The sequence below is a fragment of the Synchiropus splendidus genome, chromosome 6 (assembly GCF_027744825.2).
Source record: "Synchiropus splendidus isolate RoL2022-P1 chromosome 6, RoL_Sspl_1.0, whole genome shotgun sequence".
Lineage (NCBI taxonomy): Eukaryota > Metazoa > Chordata > Actinopteri > Syngnathiformes > Callionymidae > Synchiropus > Synchiropus splendidus.
Genome location: NC_071339.1, coordinates 22,805,925 through 22,825,485, shown reverse-complemented (window position 1 = coordinate 22,825,485; position 19,561 = coordinate 22,805,925). Strand labels below are relative to the sequence as shown.

Sequence of the window (19,561 nt, the reverse complement as noted above, 5' to 3'; positions counted from 1 at the left end):
ATCCACTGCACCATCAAACACTGAAGTGCTCTCCAATACAACATGAGAAAAGAACAGCGTAAACCATAAAATACAATAACGAATACAGGTTGTTTTTAGGCAAACAGTGGTGGTGAGATAGGCAGTAATGTGAGAATTGAGAGGGTTGACCAGGCGTGCTGCTGTATCTTCTCACCAGCTTGTTGTTTGTCTCACCTGAAAATGGACATCGATGAAAACGATGCAGCGGCACATGTTAGCAGCTCTGCGTGAGAAATATGAGGAGGTTAGTAACACATGCAACGCTGCAATCTTTCTTTTTTTTTTGCAATTTTTAATGATAAACATAAGTAGAAAAAAAAGAAAATGATACGATGATCAAATCATGTAGCTAGTAAGTCCATTAAATGAGTTTTAAGGTCCATGCTGTGTTTTGGTTGCACTCAAGGGGCCCTGACAGAGATGGTGTTCAGTCACCCCCAGATTTGATTTAGAGACCCACCCAAGGGTCCAAAGGAACTGGCTGATTCGTACGGAGTCAGCATTTCTACAATATTAATTTGAGTGTATTTATAGATTTATCTCAGTCGGAAAGACTATGGAAATCTAGCTGGTGAAACTGGGGACAAGATAGAACAGTAGCAACGACGTTATCTAAAATAGAACACTGAAGAACGCTATCTGTGAAGTTAGGTTAAAATCTATCTATCCATCTATCTATCTATCTATCTATCTATCTATCTATCTATCTATCTATCTATCTATCTCTCTCTCTCTATATATATACATATATATACACACACACACACACACACACAAAGCAAACTATTTTCCACACTTTAAACAGTCTTTTTCTTCTCACCCCAGAGGACTTGCTCTCCAGCGGGGGCCGCTCTGTCTTGCGGCTGTCCGTCACCTTGGCTTCTGGTGGTTTGACTCCGTCTGGTTGTTGCTGAAAATACGAAGCTGCACACGTGTGCAAAAGATACAGATGTGCAAGTTAATGAACTCAAACTCTCGCAGCGCTGCCAGCTGCTCTCTCAGAACGACCAATAAAAGCTCAGTTTCCTAGGAATTGTAATTTTCAGTCAATTATTTAAAGGTTCAGTTGTTTAAGGGTTAAATAGCTCTCACTGCTCCTCAGCACAGGTTACTGGAATTATTTTTATACTCTCCATGAAAGTTGCATGAGGCGTTCTTTCTGTCACCTTCTTCAACCTTCAAGCCGTCACCGACCTACAATTCTGGCCCATATTGTTCCCGCACTCACCTGGGCAACTTCCCTGGCTGGCACTGTACACGCTGTCCTCCACACTGGAGCTGTACATTAATGAGTTTCTCTTGTGTGGCGTCATGGAGGAGACACTCTCCTGTGGGAGGAAGGACATCTGAGTCAAACAGGGTGAAAAGCAAGCAGAGGTTTGTGTTGCGACAACAGTCGTTTTTAGTTATGATAAAATGTAACAAAATAAATTAAACTGAGGACCCACTGGCTCTGAATACTTAGAAAATCATTCCTCTTCTTATCAATTAAAAAAAATGCATAACATAAACCAGGTACTGCTCTTCGCAATTTAATAGAAAAAGTACCAACATAGATTTGTTGTGTTTGATCGTCACTTATTTTCAATGTGAGGGACTCTTCAACACTTAGGAAAGAAGTGAGGGCCCTGACATTCCCAGGCTTTACATAACATAAATACATCAATACCTGGGAATTCTGTTCTGAAGGACAGTAAATACCAAATATAATACATTATCTAAATGATTTTGGTGGCAACCTATGTATGGGTGTCCTAATCGGAAATGCAAGTTAAAACAATATTAAGCTATAATTAGGGCTGTAAAAATGAAAATGTTTAATCGTATTTGATTGCACAGTTACGATGAACTCTGCTTTAGCGTGATTCAATGAGACTAAACATTTTTCTCTATTGACAGCCCAAGTAATAACATGTTAGAATAAACTTATTTGAAACGTGTTCAATGTCATAAAAATATTACCCAAATGATTAAAAAAAACATTTCTGCAGCTATTACGCACAAATAAAACAACCAAACTAACATAAAATTTGTTGTGAAAATAATAATAATAATTCAGGCTTTTTCATAAAGTATGAAAGAATGCAATGTAGTTTTATTTGGGAAGCTGCAACTTGTCGAACTGTCAGGGAATATTCTGTTTGAGTTCCACCCACCAATCCTGTTTCATATTCCTCCTCGGCCTCCTGTTCCTCCACCACGCTGGCGAAGCTGCTGGCGTTCGAGGAGGACCGGGACAGATCCTGAGCCTCGGGGATGGACGGCGCTCTGCAACACATCACCATGCTACACACCTACGTTACTCTGAATTCATAGCACACGTTGACTTCTTTGCTCACAGCGTTTTCTGCACTGCATGTGGTCACATTTGCATCTGGACCTGGAATCTTGCCCTTGTGTAATACATTCATATTCATGGGTTTTTTAAAGACTCCTTTGAAATCCTGTCTCCGAATCCAAGATAAATGTTGAATTAAAGTTGCAGTGTGTAAAACTAAACAAACCAATGCTCCTCTTTTCGTAGCCTACCTGTTCTTAGCAGCATGGAATTCAGGTGAGCTGTGATTGGATGAGTTGTCAGATCTGTTTTCAAGGGAGAAGTGCGGGTTGTCGGGTGTCCTCTGTGTGTTTGGCGACACTTCTCGGCTTCAGGAAGAAGAGACATTGACAGAGTGAGAATCAATATCGGACCAGAGGGCACGATTTAACTGATGAAATGTTTATCTTCTAGTGTGAGATCAGGATAAAGGAAGGTTGTTTTGAGTATGGGACGAAAGAATATCAGTCGTTGCCAAGGAAGCCCCCCCATATAATGTAATGTTTCATACACAGGAGGGAGCAGTCGAGTACATCTAATGAGTTCTTCCCTCACGGCACAATCCTCAACCAATGACACCGACTCTGGTACTGTTGATCATTTCTTGCACTTTGAACTGACTCACTGTCCACTCAGTTTCTCACATCTCACAGTTTCATCTTTGGTTAACCCACAACTCTTCTGTCACCCGACTCACCTCCTCTCTTGCACCTCCTGAATGTTCTCAATTCCAATGGCGCTGCTGCGTCGGGAACTGAAGGGGCCGGACTTTTTCCTGGTGGGGCTTTTCCCGGGAATGATTAACGACTGAGATCAGGGAGGGAGACTAGGGTCAGATGGACTGAGACACTTTGAAAACGACACAGCGCTAATATAGACGATGATATAAGATGACTGGTAAATAAAAGCAACATGGGGAGTTAATAAATGATTATGTTATTATATTTTGTCTACAGACTCAGTGGGATTCAGGGAACTAAAATCGCAAACGGATTGTGCTTGGTAAGGCTAAGAGGTATTTAAAGGTCATCATGAGGTCGTCCATGAGCTCGGCCATTCCAGTGTAGTCCATTGTATCTTCAAAGACCTGAGCGCAAAGAAACCATGATCACAATGAGTCAATTCTGGACCAAGACCACGCCTTAGTCTTAAGAGTTGAACATCTTGTCCCTGCTGGGAATGAGATCCTGCATTGAGTGGAGGAGCTCAAGCATGAGAAAGCCTCCCAAGTGAGGATGGGCACAATATCCTCAGTCATGAGGACTCTATATTGCTCCTCTGGGAGAAAAAGCTGATCTGGAAATGGAAGGTCTTGGGCTACATTCCTACTCTCATTCTCAGGACATACGCTATAGGCAGTGACAGAAGAAGCAGGATCGCTCATACATGTTTCCTCTTTAAGCTCAGCATACTATCAGAAGAAGAAGAAAAAGAGAATTTGTACACAGGAATGGGATGGTGAGAAGTAAGATTGGCAAAAACATATCTCTGAACTCCTATATACAACTTGGAGTAGCTGTCATTTTCTTTTTTCCTTCTCTATCTGAATAGATCATGGCCCGTGAGAGGAAGCAGTTCGAGGGGATGATGATCCTTTGAAACCTTCATAAATCCAGGTGGAATTCCAGAACACAACCACAGATTTTGTTTTTAACGCTGAACCTAATCTCAGATCTGGTTAAGAAAACGGCTGGCCTTGTCTATTTTATTAACCTGTATTTTTGACTCTTTGGTTTGCTGCCTCAGTGTAAAAAAGGCAAAAAAAACTGAGGATAAACGTTTGTATGGTGAAAAGAAAGTTTTGTTGAGTAAATAATGGCTTTTATGAGGTAACACCTAAATCCCACTGAGAAGGTATGGATTTTCAAAAAGCAAATTTCTCCCGCAGAAGTTGGTTAGGAAAATTATAAAAAGCATCCTTGAGAGACAAACATGACCAAGAAGTGAGAAGTATACGTGAACCTCTTCTATTGTTCCTATCCCTATGGCACTGCCTCGCCGTCCATATTTACTGGGACTTTTCCCTGGGACAAGCAATGACTGTGTCACACAAGCGAGGGAAGCAGAGGGAAAGATAGAGAAAGAGAGAAGGAGAGGAGGATATAGAGTGGAAAAAGTAGGAAAGGGGGAGTGAAAAGGAAAAGAACACATCATAAGATATCATGCACACAGAACACAAAGTCTCAAAAAAAAAAAAAAAGACCTGTGCAGTGAGAACATAAAAGGAACCACAGCGTGACTTAATAAGAGCGATATGACAATCAAGTCTGAAGTTTTAAGCGGAAAAGAAAAAATAAAAAGCAGACTGGACGCAGCAGGAGATGAGTGCCAGCCAGGCAGCAGGCATGTCACGTTCTGCCCTGAGGGAAACAAGACTGTTTAGTAATGCATTCAAAATGGCCCACAGAAATAAAAGACGTCCAATGAGGTCCCAATTTAAAACTCCAGCGACAACAAAATGAGAAGAATTAGGCGTTTTTGTGGTGGGTGCCATGCATGTTACACAGCCAGGCGTGCACAAAACCTGGAGGCAAAGCACAGAAGAGCAGCAATCATCATTAACATCAAGCAGGAAGGGAGTCTGGGTAGTCACTCAAATGTTTGTAAGACTCTTTGAAAAAGGAGGGGAGAGTGTATGGCTTGTTCTCTCGGGCTTTGCTGATTTTAAAGACAGAACGACCAAACAGCAAAATACTGAGATGTTTCTGGACAAGGCAAGAACCCTGAAGGTAATGGTCCGATCAAATGTAGATGGTTAGGTTTGGGATTAGAACTAGAGGGGCCCCAAGTCCCCAAGTACAGCAGGAATTCCAAGGTCCACTCACGGGTAATTGAAAGTTGGATCCAAGTGAGATGCATTTGGTACATGGATAGTTGGCCATTGTTAGTGTACGTTCATAGCAAATGCAACATGGCAACACCTATTGCACTTTTTCTACCCGAGTTGTCACAGGGTTCCATCGACTTCCCCCACCTCTCAAGTTGTGTTAAAAGAGTTGGTAAATCTGCCAGGGTCATGGGCATTTTGTCCCCACAATGAGTTACCACCATCAATGGTGAAACTGCAACCAAAATGAGCTAAACTCCACAGATTACTGTTGTTAGTTTTAAAATGTGAGATGCTCAAGATGTTTGAGCAATCGGTACCAGCCTACTGTGGTGGTATTCCAGGATGTCTACGGGCCTCTACATGAGCGAAGCAAAGTCTCGATTGACAGAGACTTTGATTCAATGCAAAAATGCATAGCTACATCGAAGAGTGATGCAGTTCCTTTGGCAAGAGTTTCAAATGATTCATTGTAGAGAATTAAAAGCTCAGTTTAACAACAAACTTGTTGACACTGCCTATGAAGTTTATAAACTGCATTAAAGAAGTTCTCAAGAGAAGGAAAAAGTTCGCCTCCGAGCTCCCATGAACATATGCTTGGGATGGTGAGTTATCAGCGTCTGCTCAAAGGTTACAAGTTCAGCGCTTCCTTAAGGGATGTGTCAAGTCAAGTCTTATTTAAACAGCGCCAATTTGCAGAAGACCCTCGTCCTTGAGCGAGACAACTCATTCCTAATTCTCAGACTGAGTAAACCCTTATGACCACTATAGGCAACAGCGTCATCATACTTGGGCTACGTTCTACGGCCTTGAGGTGCAAACTAGGATTTGGAGGTTTGAGAGCTTCTGGACAATGATACAATGCTGACCTGGAACTTCATGCACATGAGGTCAGAAGCACATGAAGAACACTAAATGAAAATACGACAGCATCTTGCTTTAAAAGGCTTGACAAATCGAGCGAAGTTGGAGATGTTCCCGGACACTTCTCTCCTTCCTCAGCTGCTGCTCTGATGAGACTCTCCTTTGTTCTCACATGACCTGTGATTCAGACTGATCAGGCATCAATAATGCAGTGTGAAAGGGGCTAAAGTCATTACAGCCTCAGCTCAGTCCCGATGTGGGAACATTGCTTGAGTATCACTGAATCCTCACACTTCAATGGAATCATCCAAGGAATTTCAAGGCAGGGCACAGAGCCAGGTACCATTGTAGTCATCCAAAACCATAATGCACAACTTGACAAACGTCTCAGTCTGTGGCCGTATTCAGCATGCCACAAATGAACTCAATCTTTTCCCTCAGTTCATTGATTTCCTGTCCCACGTGACTACTGCAAGGGGATATGTCTCAGCGGCACGATATCTGAGTTGTGCCTTAAAACTGGGGACATTTCTGTTCATCCCCACAATGGCTCAACAATTTGTTCCAGCATTATACCAGATGTCAATATTTTGCTGTTTGTCATTTGGTTTTGTGCTTCTTCCGGGACTTATCAAAGGAAATATTGATTTAGCATGAAAGAAAAGAGTAGAATAAACCATACCATACCATAAGGAGTAATATTGAATCAAGGGAGCAGAACATTTGATTCATTCTGAGGCAGACTACTTGGTCATGCTTTGTGGAGATGAGTATTCCCGGTGATCGATCATGGATGAAACTGTAATGGCGGAAACTCTAAACAACTCCAAACAGAAGCCGCTCGGAAAGTGACTACAAAGCACTAAATTCTTTGGTTCCGCTTGAAAGAAAGTGGTCATGTTGCTTTTGCACCATTTGAACGAAAGTTGAGTTACTTACAATCCCCGGGGTTTTGGGGCTCTCTGCGGAATTGTGGGTAAAGCTGCCACTGTGACTAGTGGAGACTGTGTGTGACTTCTTGTTACTGAGGCCCATGGCGTCCATAGACTGGCTTCTGCTGCGGATGACCCGCTACAGAGAGAAACGAGGAGATGCTTGTCATTGGTCCGACTTTAAATGGCCAGGAACTGTAACCTAAGGGTCATCAAGAACCACCACATGCATGTACACACTGGATACAAATTACTTTCTGCATGGTATTTGCCAATTTTACCCCAAAGCCAAAGGCAAAGAGAGAAGAACGCAAACCCAACTATCTTTACTACTGTACAATCATGTTAATTTTCATGTTGTAGGTGACTTGCGATAGACATGGATGGATTGTCAGTTGAAAGACAGTTTACAATCCACATTCATCCAAATTTCAATATACTGTTGATGCTCAAGTAAAAAAAAATAAAGTCAGAAATTTGGGACAATAAAAGTAGGTCCTCTACATACTACCCACTCTAAAAATGACGCCTTTCTAAATCCTTTACCTGACTTTTATTCACTTGAAAAGCAAGTAGAGACAAATCTACATTCATTTGTTTCTGCATTGGTGCTGTCTTCCACCAGCACCAAGTTCCGCTCCCGGTCACAAGGCACTTGCCTGTGGTAACTCTTCCTCTCACATAGCAGGCTGGTGTTTTGGCACTTTATCCCGCCCATCAGAAATTCTACTCGCGATTCAGACAGCAACATTGCACTTTTTGAAATGCAAACTCAATTTGTCCAGACCAGGAGCAGTAAGACTACGCTAGAGTTGCACATTTTTATAGCTGGAAGCGACAAGACAATTTAGTGAATTCCAGAACAGCCTATAGCCACTTTCTATGGCGAGGAGAGTTCAACATTTGACATTTCATCTTTATGACGCAGGTATGATAAGGCCTTAAAACTTCCAGCTATGCATTTGAATGTATTTGTAGTCAATTCTAATTTAAGAGTAGATACAATCCTACATTGTTTTTTCATTCTAGTTGTAAAATATAGCGCCATATATACATTTTCTAATTACAGAAAATTATGGTCGTGAAACTGCGTTTTCAAAGTTGAGCGTGGTACTAAAACTCTCCACAAAATCTGACCACCGTAACACAACGTACTATCGTAAGTTCAGAATCTGCAGCACAGACTTTACAGATGTGCCAATAATTACCCCACAGTATGCTTAGCTAGCTATGTCTAGCAGAATGCCCACACACGATTGAGCCGAACAGACCAAATGCGTTAAACATGGTAAAGAGCGAGACATTCTCCACTCAAACCTTTAATGAAATTTTTCACGATTTCCTTGCTCTTCATGCCAATTTCTTGATCAAATGAATGGTGGAAAAGCTAGGCTTAACATAGTCTGGTCTAGTCTAACTGGTATAGCTCAGACCATCTGTTAGGAACCTGATCTAAAATAAGCTGCGAGTTTATAGCACAAGGAAAATGAGTTTTTAATTTCTTGTTTATCCTAAAGAGACTATAACAATAGCCATTTTTGATTTTTCATCACCATTCTTGGCCGAAATGGCCATGAATGGTGATGTCATTCATTCAAAAGATGAACGGCATAAGATGCAAAACCGTCAGTTAAAGATGAAACGCTCCATCTTACATATCCGCTGCATTAAAGAGTCATCTTAATGCAGCGAGCAATCAGCATCTCATTTAGCATCAAAAGCAAAGAAGTCATCACAGAGCTATTCAACTGTGTTCTGTATGTGTCGATTTCCTGTTTGTTTTGTGAAATCAATTCCTGACAACCGGAGTGCAGATCAACGTGCTGCGGGGAAAGAAGTGTGAAATAGATGTATAAGCATGAGAAAGTGCAATGGAATGTTAGACTTGCAGTGCTGAAGGATGCATATGTTCTCTGTATTCATTTGACCAACAAGAGGAATCTGCGGGGGAGTTTGGCTGTGATGGCAAGGGGAGGATGAAAACCAACCCACACACATACACACAAGCAAAGAAGACCAACACAATAAGAAGAATGGATGAAACAGCTGGGCAGAATAATTTAAGAGACAGATGCAGGTAGTTTGAGGTGTGACTGAGAAGCAGAGAGATGGCTGGAATATATTAGAGGATGTCAGGAAGAAGGATGGATGAACAGCAATAGAATATTTGTCTTCATTTCCAGAGGGTGGCACTTTATATCAAAAATGTATCTTAGTTCTGGAAGGATTTTTTTTTCACTCTCGGCAAATGTGTGCTCTGAGGGCATTGAAATTAGGGATTGGGATTAGAGGGTGAAAATGCAAGTGAAATGGAGTTTCCCAGAACTATACCATGTTCTGATATAGAGTTGGGGAGCACAAACGAACCACAGTCAGTACTCCGGTGGCAGAGTCTTCCACGTCTACACTACACAAAGGGCCATAACTGAGTTGATGCTGTCACCTGTAGTAAAGCAAGAAGCAGCAAATCACAATTTTAATGTGTAGGAGCAAAAGACTGACAAAATCCTTGGCTTCAGTCCTTCACTTAACTAGTGTGAAGTCAAATAATCGCCATCTGTAGCCTACAATGAAGTAGTATCCGCTGCCTGAACAAGTCAATTGAGGCATTCAGCTGAGTATCCTCCGCTGATGCCAGGACAGATGGCTTCCTGATTGGGCCAGCAAGGATTGCTCATGGAGTCCATTACTCAGCCAACATTAACACCACAGCGCCCGCAAGTGGCTGTTGGAGTTGTGCTCAAAAAGAGCGTATTCCATTTTGTGGTTTGCAGTCTTCAGTGTGACTGTGTGGAGATCCATCGAGAAGAAAGCATCTAAAATCCCCTTCCAAGAGGTTTGAGCTGCTAACTGACTGAAGGAATAGACGGATGGAGACAGTGGAGTCCTGAGGCAACTGAGGCTTGCATTCCAACTCAGACCATCAACGTAGAAGACCAATCATCAAGACAGGTGTGAGAGGTCCATTTAAGAGCAACCCAGTGTGTGGCGGCTCAACATGGTAGAGGACAATACAATCTCCTGCCATTGGTGGTTAAATAAAACAGAAGGAAAAACAATGTCATCGTAGCCTATTTGTTCTTTTCTGTATTCTGACTCGCAGGTATTTGTTAGTGCTCATTTAAATACCTTGTACCAAAGTAATTAAGGGCTGACCTTGAGACAAACGTTCCTGGCATCGTGCCGCCCAAGAACCAGGTTTAATAATGCAAAACACAGCGTCAAGAAAAATAGAAGTTGAAGGACCCGTGGAGGAAAATGGAATCTACTTCATCAAGCGACTTAATGGCAGATGGTTAAATCATTCATCAAGCACAACACAATCACCGCTCCCACCGCCAGCGGCTCGGTTACACTCCGCCACCCTAATGGTCATTGATGGAGAACTCTCAGTTGCACAAAAGTGCCACTCACACAGACTTGAAACCAATGCTGGACACTGAATCACTTAAAGCTCCTGGAGTGGATGAGAGAAAGAGGGGGGTAAATCTTGTCTTTCTAAGATGTGATTACCCAGAATCCCAGCCAACAGACAGAAGAGGAGAAATAAAACTGCTTGTTATCATTCATGCGTATGACATTGGAGATTAGCAGCATTCATATGCAGCACGTACCTTAAAGGATTCAAAGAAACCTCCTCCACCGCCGCCGCCTCCTCCATTCTCCAGTTTATCTTCGTCTCCTCCCAGTCCCATCATGGACTGACTGTTGATGTGCAGCTCCTCGTACAGGGTCTCCAATAGAGCTGAACGGGTTCGCTCCTGCAACAAAACAACACAGTCCGTGCAGATCCAAAATGACTCAATGGTTTCACAGTCCGCTGTCTGGGTGAAAATGATATGACAGAATGGAGCTCCTTGGCATTGTCGCTGAGAAAGCTTGACTGGTTTCCTTTTCCAAGACTGATAATGTTTCAGTGTGATTTGTTGGACTGTGTCTGAGTTACGCATGGAGTCAAGAGGGAAATAAACTGCCGTAATTCCCATTTGTTAGGTGCTACAAAAAGGAATAAAGTCCATACATGTGAAATCCACGAGCAACAAAATAGCATTTATAGCATCTTTTATTGTGTTTTGTTTAGTCAACTTATTTAAGTGCACATTGGTACATGTATATTTGTGCAATAGCATTGTGAGGCTAAGTAATGAAGTTATTCCTAGTAGTACTATAGTCGTACTACCATTAGCAGAACTGTATAATCAATATTAGTACTGGCAAAGAAAATATATGTTGTCAAAGTAGCAGCATTGGTATTCATTTCAGCAGAAGTATTCTTAGTTGTCTTAATACGTCGAGCAGATAGTGGTAGTCTCAGATGTAGTATAATACACTTATGGAGAAGCTAAAAAAGAAGTATAATTCATTGAATTAAATGAGAAGTTGGTGTTAAAAAGTTTGTGACACTGATTAATAAATCTATTTCTTAAATTATATTGTGCTTTATGTGGTGAAATATGAAGACCTCTATCGTTCTCCTGACCTCTGTCCAGCTTTGAAATTTCACCAGGCCCACTCGAGGGGGCGGGGTTTAGACGACACTGCCTACTCCACGTGTGTGTCACTCTAACTACTGTCACCGATGAGAACCATCGAGGAGTCATTTGTTTTACCTACTGTGTCTTTAAGTCCATTGTGACTGAGAGTAACTGGCAGTGGTTTGTCAGTACAGCGTAGTAAGTAGTGCTAGCAATGTATCTCAATGAGAAAGACTAGAATAGGAAGCCAAACTGCTCGTGGAAGTATATTAATATTGCATTGCTAAATATAGTAATAACATTCATTGCAGTGGTATATAACATTATATTTCCCAGCAGCAGAAGTGGCAGAAAATAAAGAAGAGCATTGGGAGCTGAACTAGCTACCTGGTGCTACACTGGCAGTAGCATTGCACAGCTCGATAAGTTACTTGCAGAAGTAGGGGTTAAGGTGGATGGTATACTACTGGAGTCGGAGTAGAATAAGTTGCTCAGCGAGCAGCCGTGGTTTGAGCAGTGTGGCAGTCAACCTCCAAATGAGAGTCCCAAGAGCAGTAATAGTTCTTACAGCAGAAAAAAAACCCATTAAATACACCCTTTAAAAATGCGGCATTGAAAAGGCCATTTTAAAGATCCCGCTCTTCTCACCTCCAGTTTGGCGAACTTTTCGGCCTTGTAGCAGGCGTACTCAGCGTTGATGAGTTTTGTGAAGAGAAATTCACGAAATTCTGGTCCCTAATTGGAAGAATGTGGAGGGGAATCGTCAATCAAACATTTTTATGCAAAAGTTGGGCAAACAATTTCTCAAACGAGACCTTGACAAAGACCGCTGGGTCTGGCAGAGCAGGTCCGAAGAAAGGAACATCGTCTCTCGCTGTAACTGAGACCTGAAGAGAAACATCACAATTACGACTCAAGTAATTGGTACTCAAATGTCTGCGGGAACCTTCTTCCCGGACCTTGTACGTGACGTTATCTGAACAGGCGTTTTCCACCTGCACCACCACGTATGCGTGCAAGAAGTTCGACTGGATCATGTCGGGGACAAAAGGCGTGTTCTCCTCCTGGAACACGACGGCCACGATGTCGTTGCCTATGTGTCTCTTCCTTTGCAGCTGCGAGAGTCAGACAGAGAAGGGAGGAGGTCAAATCTCCCCTGAACACCAGTTTGTTTTCTCTCCTGAATCAATGCACTTTGATTCAACAGTGTTCTTAGTAGCAATGGTGAGGCACAAGTGACGCAGGAATTCACAAATACACTCCATGTAAAAAACAACACTTTCTGTGTACAGATGCACAAAGATCTGTGTTAAAAAGGCGCTCGATGATGATTGGAATAATCCGACTCAGATGCTGTTGTGATCACATATGCATTCAGCCTAAATTCCACAAGGCAATAAAGAGTCAAACAAAAAAACGCTTTTGCAAATTGAAAAGTGTCAGTGGCCACAGCTATAACTGCTGACTGATGGCCTCCTGCTGGGTGCGAGATGACTAAAACATGCCAAAAAAGGACATTTACACACTCAGACCACGAGAATGACTTTTATCCTCCTATATTTTTCTAGAAATTGCAGACGCCTCGAGCTACATTTCCTCACAATTTAAGAAATTTTAACTCCAATTTGGCAAGCCTAGTAGTTAACCTCCTCAGTCTTACCATCCAATAATGATACATTGAATGAGATGATATTGTAGGAAGAGACGACAATTACAGATAAACAATGTTAAATAAATGCTTTAATTGAATTTAAATGTCTCCCAAATGTAGAATTACTCCAAACCTGCAGGAGCTGTGCAGCCAATACATTACTGCCAAAGTGAATTCTGTATCGCTGACCGAGAAGGAGATTGATCCTTATCATGGAGACAGCCTGACCTAGATCCGTCTCCAGCAGAATCAAAACTTTGGGGTGATGGAACATGAAGAAGTGCATTGCCACTTGGATTATTAATAGAGTCGACTCAGCACAAACATGGTGACACCTGCTCCAATACAGTAATAACTCTTAACACACCTTCATTAAGATGCAACAGATTTAAGCCGCGCTCAACACCTGTTGGCCTCCTGCTGGTGGAGTCGTTGACAGGGTTACTCAGTGCCACACAACTATGACCAGCAGAATCCTTTTCAATTATATATATCGGCGTTTGATACAAAATAAGCCCACATTTGTATCTACAAACACAATTACGTCCATGAATGATGATGTTTGCTAATGACATAGTGATTTGTAGAGAGTTGGAAGAGAAGCTGCTGGTATGAGTTGGAGAGAGGAGGCATGAGCACGGGTCACAGCAAGACAGAATACCTACGAATAGAGGAAGTGAAGCTCAGAATAAGATCAGAACCAGGTGAAGAAGAGAGCGCAGACTAGGTGGACAGATCTGTGATCAGTGTGAAGCAGCAACTGTAAGCTGTCATGGGATAGTAGTGATAGCTGCCATGTTGTGTGGTTTAGGGGACACATGCGTGTATTCAAAATTCACTTAACTGTCGACACAGTTATACGCTATCTACACAGAGGTAAGAAGTAAGTCAGATAGGGACTAAAACATAGAATAAACTTCAACCAAACACACACACAAAAGTACCCCTTGACATGAACCCACAAATTAGCTATATTAAATATATTAATTGGACATACATATAGAAGCGCAAATAGAGGCTCAAGGACTAGCAAAACACGACACATAAACCACTAGATAATGGGGTGCAACCTAAGACAAGACATACACTGAGACACACACAGTAGACAAGTACAAAAACACAACATGCATTACATTTTACAAACACACAGAAACACAATGACACACAAATGTGCAACACATGCATATAGTCACAAAGACAACCTAGCAAAGACGCACCGACGAAGACACTAAATTCATACCTCATGACTTTTGAAACAACGCCAGAGATATTCAGCACACATCTAAGTAACAAGTAGCCTTCCATGCATTGACGATTATATAGCGACACAAACACATCAAAGTAACATCAAGATGCATCTGATGGGTGCATTAGAAAATGTGATTTGAACATGTGATTCACCCAGATTAAATCAAACAAAGGGGCATTAAATTGAGGCTCCTCACTCTTACGAGGAGTTTAAATCCTAAAATGAGGTCTCAGAACTATTTAGGATCAGACGGCGGCTCTAAGGGCAGCTGGGTCACTTCGACATCATCCACCTGCTTATTGGCTGTCAGCTTCAATACCTCCTCACTCCGCTGCTTTTGGAAGCTGAATTACACGTATCTTATTATCTGCCAAACTCGCGCTCGGTGACGGACAGTTAGAGGGGCTGGATTGTAACACTTTGTGCTGCAGATTGTTGCAGTTGTTCAACAGTTTTCCATACGGCTCGATACAAGGCTGTGATTTCAGAGAGCATTTCAGCTTCTTCGTGAATCACCCAAAGTGGGTGTTGTGTACTTGTATTCTCGCATGTCCTGCTGCTGTCGGCTACCAGAGCAGGGTTACTGTGGAAACAGCAAAATGCAGCCGAGGACACAGCAACACCAGTAGTTAAGACGCAGCAGCTCTGATAATCTCTTTGGTCTTTTTTTCAGTGTTAACAATCTATTTAGGCAGAGTGGCTACAGCACAACATGTTGCAGGTCCAGATCAATTCAAATCCATTAGAGCAGCGACGTAGCAACCTGCCTGCGAACACTAACTGGCCAGTGTGAACATGAATCATTGTAATACATCAGCCTACCTGCTGTGAGTCTCCCTCGGTGTACGGCAGCTTTGTGGACACGTGCAACATAATCTCCTTATTATGGAAATTTGTGTAGACTGATTCTGTCCCCGTCTGACCGTGAGTGACATCCAGACCACCCCGGAACCTGCAGAGACATCACACACTGTTAAGATCAGCCACCATCAAAAGCACATGAAGACACAGTAAACACAAACACTGGACCAAGAGACACATACCTGCTTATTTAACACTACAGATGTCTACAACATTTTACATACATTTTTATTTATGTATATGTATATAATTTTGTTATCGTCGCTGCCAACTATGATTTATGCTTTGGATGTGTGTATATGTGTCCTTATAGCCAGCGTGTCTCCAGTCTTGTCTTCATAGATCTGCCACAAACTGTGTGTATAAAATGACATAAAGACACACATACGTATAAACGCCAATGGACATGACATATACAAACACACAGCGGAATATAATTCATATACAGACTCACAGATGGACATGACCTGTGTGCAGAGACACAGATTGTTAACAAAATCTGGTAAAAACTCCATCACACACACAGGTTTGCCACACCTTTGTGGGGTCCGCTCATGACCGTAATGTTTTGCCCAAACAAAACCTTTTTTGTTTTACACTTTGGGGCTATGAGGGCCGTGAGAGTTCTGAAACATGAGCCAGTGCGGTGGCAGTAGTGAGTCACTGAATTGACTTGACAGTCACAAATCTGTGATAGTTAACAACTATGGAGAAGTTCTTGAAAAGAAAATATGAGATGCCGCCCCGAAAAACTCGAACATTTTATGGGATAATTTCATTCACACTTTACTTATCTTCTTTGGGGTTTAAATGAAGTATATTATTTTTATTTTTAACATATTCAGACCTGATTTTATTCTTCAGAATTGTATTCAGATTTTAACAGTTCAAGTTTAACAGCATCAAATTGATTTTTTTTTCTTTCGTAAATTTGATGAACATGACTTGCACCTCACAAGTAGGTGTGTTTCCAAGAATTGGTGCCCACAAGGATAGCTGAATGAGGGGCACACACGCAAACAAAAAAACATAGTCAGGAACACACATCACATTGATTCTTAATGCCGCCTCACCACACCAGATAAAACAAATAATCAGCTTTTGCCCAGTTATTTATGAGTCTACATGAAAGGCAATGGAATGAATGACTTCCTGTTTGAAGAATTCAGCAAAGCGCTTGATTGGCCACAGAGAAAATTGAAGTGAAAAGTGTTTCCGAACCCTTTAAAGTCATGCAGCTCAATCTTCTCGCCCAGAAACTCCAGGAACTCCACAAAGGCAGGGCTCTCTTCCATGTTCCCAAACAGCTCTTCCTCAGACGTCTGTGTGGAGGCAAAGAGGACAGATTATTTTGGGGTGCCAAAGCACCAGAGGCAATATCTCTAAGAAACACTCGCCTGGCCAAACTTCTGATAAATAACCCCAAATTTGAAGTTGTTGTTGATCACATGCTCATCGAATGTGACAATCAGCCTTGACGCCTGGTGAGAAAGTACTTCACTGAATGAAGCATTCAAAGACTTACACAATACATAAGTACAGACCTTGGGGTAGAGCACTGGGTAGAACCTGTCGACGTTCACTTCCTCACACACAAGCTGTGGACAGTCAGGTGCAAGCTTTATTGATATGAAAAGAGAGAATTATTTGAATGATGACTGCGTTACCTTGGCCATCTGGACCACATTGGGGAACTCTGTAAGGCAGGAAATGGGGATCACGTCCTGATGGGTTTTTAACTTTGTGCTGGAAAACACAAACATTCATTCAAGTCAAAGCGCAGATTTCCATTCCTCATCAAAGGCAGATCAGCTTCAATGGCTTCTTCTGTGACGGGAGGTTCAGAAATCAAGATGAGAGCGTTCCTCTGAAGTCGTCTGAGGACTGCTTTGGGGAAGAGGCGTCACAAATGACTTCAAAGTCCTTCGCAGGTAAGAAATTCTTATCTTTTGGAGTGAATACGTTTTTCAACTTAGCAATTATATATGCTGTTAATTAGCTTGTTTGGACAGCAACCATCAATGGGAAATATGCATGGCCATTATGATCAGTCTTTTCTATCTTTAGCTTTGACTCAGCACCCACGCGTCAGCAGCGGGGACTAAAGATAAGGTGGGTGCACCCTGTCATCAGTGGGTCGTGGTCACTGAACGGAAAACGTGCTAAACACTGTGCACCCCGCAGGTCACCTCAGCACATCTTGCACTGCTGCATGGTCCCCATTGACAAAGAAGTTTGTGGCTATTAATACTTGGTGTGGGTCTCACGAGCGCTGGATCTAATTCACAGGTTGTGCGGTACACTGAGTTCCGCCTCTGTGTCCTTAGTGGAGTGTGAAAGTAGAAGTGGATCTCAGGGAGTGCAGAGACAGTGGGTGGACGCCATCACTTATGAAGAGGTTCACTGGTTTGGAATGCTTTGAGAAGAGAATTTAGAATTTTATGTGAAATATGATGTGATAACGCTCAAATTTATGCTCCGCTTGATGGCTATGTGAAGCTTATGGCGGTGTGCGGTCGTAGGAGGTGATCAACACACATCCACAGACAACCACTGATGCATACACAGCTGGTCATTTCAGAGTGATCGATCTCCTTCACTAAGTGAGACAAAACTCAGACAGCTATAGAACACACCCGGGGTCTCTTCACAAAGGTTTGGTATAGATTGTTGAAATTGTTGAACCCTTATGACTGAGAAAGCAGCCCATTGGCAGGCGGTTTGGCTGCGACACCTGCGGCAGCAGAAACCCCTGAGGCTTTAATGAGGAGTTGGAGGAGCTTAATTTAAACTTAATGATGCAGTGTGCATGCATGACAGGCAAGCACATCAAATTGGGCCATCAAAGCCAAAAATACCAGGGCTGTTTTTCCATCCCAGTCCAGCCGGGGAGGTCAACTGCGCTGTCGATTTACTCCCCCGCCCACTCAGAAAATGTTCTTTTTTTGTCATTTTTGGGCCATGTGCTCTTATTATAAATGATCTTATTATCAAAATAAACACGAAGCTATGACATGAGGACTGCACGGACTGAATGGTAGACGATTTCAAAACAAAAAAAGAACCTGTTGCCCCACCAACTCATGACACCAACCGTGGTTGCTTCAGCTTGGTGCCAGTGGTCCATTTGAGGCGGCTCTATAATTGATGCTGGATGCTAAAAGGAACATTGCAATGTAAAGCAGAGTGGACCATTCAGGACTGAAGACATTCAATGAAAAACCAGATGGTTCTGCTATGAGTCAAATGGGGACACCTGCAGCTATAGCCAATTTTCCAGTTCACCACACATTAATGGTAAATTGCACAGTGACAGAGACTTGTTTTCTCATGCCCCCCAAGAATGCCACTCTGTACTTGTCCTTCAAGAGGGAGAAGAACTACTAACATTATTATGCCCTCATGAAAGACAATCATCAAGTGTCCGCATCCTATCTGTTTGATCATGAAGCAGGAATTTTGCATGTGATACATGTTCCTTCCATCACAGAGGGAACACAAGAAACCTTGGATCAAACTTAAATGACCTGAAACAATCATTTACAAACAGAAAACCTGTGTGGTGCAGATCTGCTGCAATCATCACAGCATGAAATTACTGTTTGTGAGAGTGAAAACAAGACAAAACAGACAGAACATCTGATAAAACACTAAAGACAAGAGAGGAGCGTATATACGAGTGATATTGAAAATGGGTTACGATTTGGAAAGCCACAGCATCCTAGAAAGAAGAATCATGAAAAGAAAAGAGGTCAGTGAAGAAGAAATAAGGATTTGTACCGAAGCATCAAGCGCAGATGCTCTTGATCCCCAATGACATCGTACTTGACAGAGAAGACCAAGTGGCCCAGGGCAGCATCCATGGTGTAATAATTAAAATGCTCCTGGGGGCAGATAAAGCAGAGGACGCCTCAGAGTGAGGATGACAACTCCAAAACAGCCACTCTAAAGACTGTTACATAAGACCAAGGACATGTTTTGAATATTTATGAAATGTAAGAGACATCGAATTAGCCTAAAAAACAACTAGAATGAAGGATGTGGGACAACACTGCCGGCTCACATCTTCCCTTCCGATGATTTGTCATTGTAGTTCAAACATACAGCTTCAGCACTGATCTGCTCACTGGAACCCCCATTAAAACATTTTGGCCAACCTTGCCCAGGAACTGCTTCCTGTAGATCTTAGCGGTGCTGTTGGTCTCCAGTTTAATCTGGGAAGCAACAGGCCAGTGCGATGGATCCGCTTCTGCTGGGTCTTTAAGCTCATGATTCGTCCCCTCAATCCAGTAGCCCCCAAACTGGGGCAACAGGATGAGAGGAAATGGGCTGCAGCGCCCCAGAACCTGCAAAGAGAGATGATG

General features: G+C 42.4%; 1 protein-coding gene across 13 annotated transcripts in view; it reads right to left on the bottom strand.

Annotated features, from left to right (window-relative positions):
* The window catches only part of rap1gapb (RAP1 GTPase activating protein b), a 101,262-nt gene that overhangs the window by 2,467 nt on the left and 79,234 nt on the right, over positions 1–19,561 (bottom strand). For 6 of the 13 annotated variants that reach the window (XM_053869414.1, XM_053869412.1, XM_053869405.1 and 3 more), the window contains 18 exons: positions 19,355–19,543; positions 18,978–19,081; positions 16,865–16,943; positions 16,595–16,795; positions 16,419–16,519; positions 15,159–15,288; positions 12,396–12,551; positions 12,252–12,323; positions 12,085–12,171; positions 10,576–10,722; positions 6,969–7,100; positions 4,301–4,378; positions 3,036–3,145; positions 2,551–2,667; positions 2,178–2,307; positions 1,250–1,349; positions 842–945; positions 196–244 (listed from right to left, as the gene is read on the bottom strand). In XM_053869414.1, coding sequence (XP_053725389.1) covers positions 236–244; positions 842–945; positions 1,250–1,349; positions 2,178–2,307; positions 2,551–2,667; positions 3,036–3,145; positions 4,301–4,378; positions 6,969–7,100; positions 10,576–10,722; positions 12,085–12,171; positions 12,252–12,323; positions 12,396–12,551; positions 15,159–15,288; positions 16,419–16,519; positions 16,595–16,795; positions 16,865–16,943; positions 18,978–19,081; positions 19,355–19,543 — 2,046 coding nt within the window. In that variant the 3' untranslated portion in view covers positions 196–235. The remainder of the gene's footprint in view (positions 1–195; positions 245–841; positions 946–1,249; positions 1,350–2,177; positions 2,308–2,550; positions 2,668–3,035; positions 3,146–4,300; positions 4,379–6,968; positions 7,101–10,575; positions 10,723–12,084; positions 12,172–12,251; positions 12,324–12,395; positions 12,552–15,158; positions 15,289–16,418; positions 16,520–16,594; positions 16,796–16,864; positions 16,944–18,977; positions 19,082–19,354; positions 19,544–19,561) is intronic. The other 7 variants (XM_053869406.1, XM_053869409.1, XM_053869411.1 and 4 more) reach the window with 5 other exon arrangements.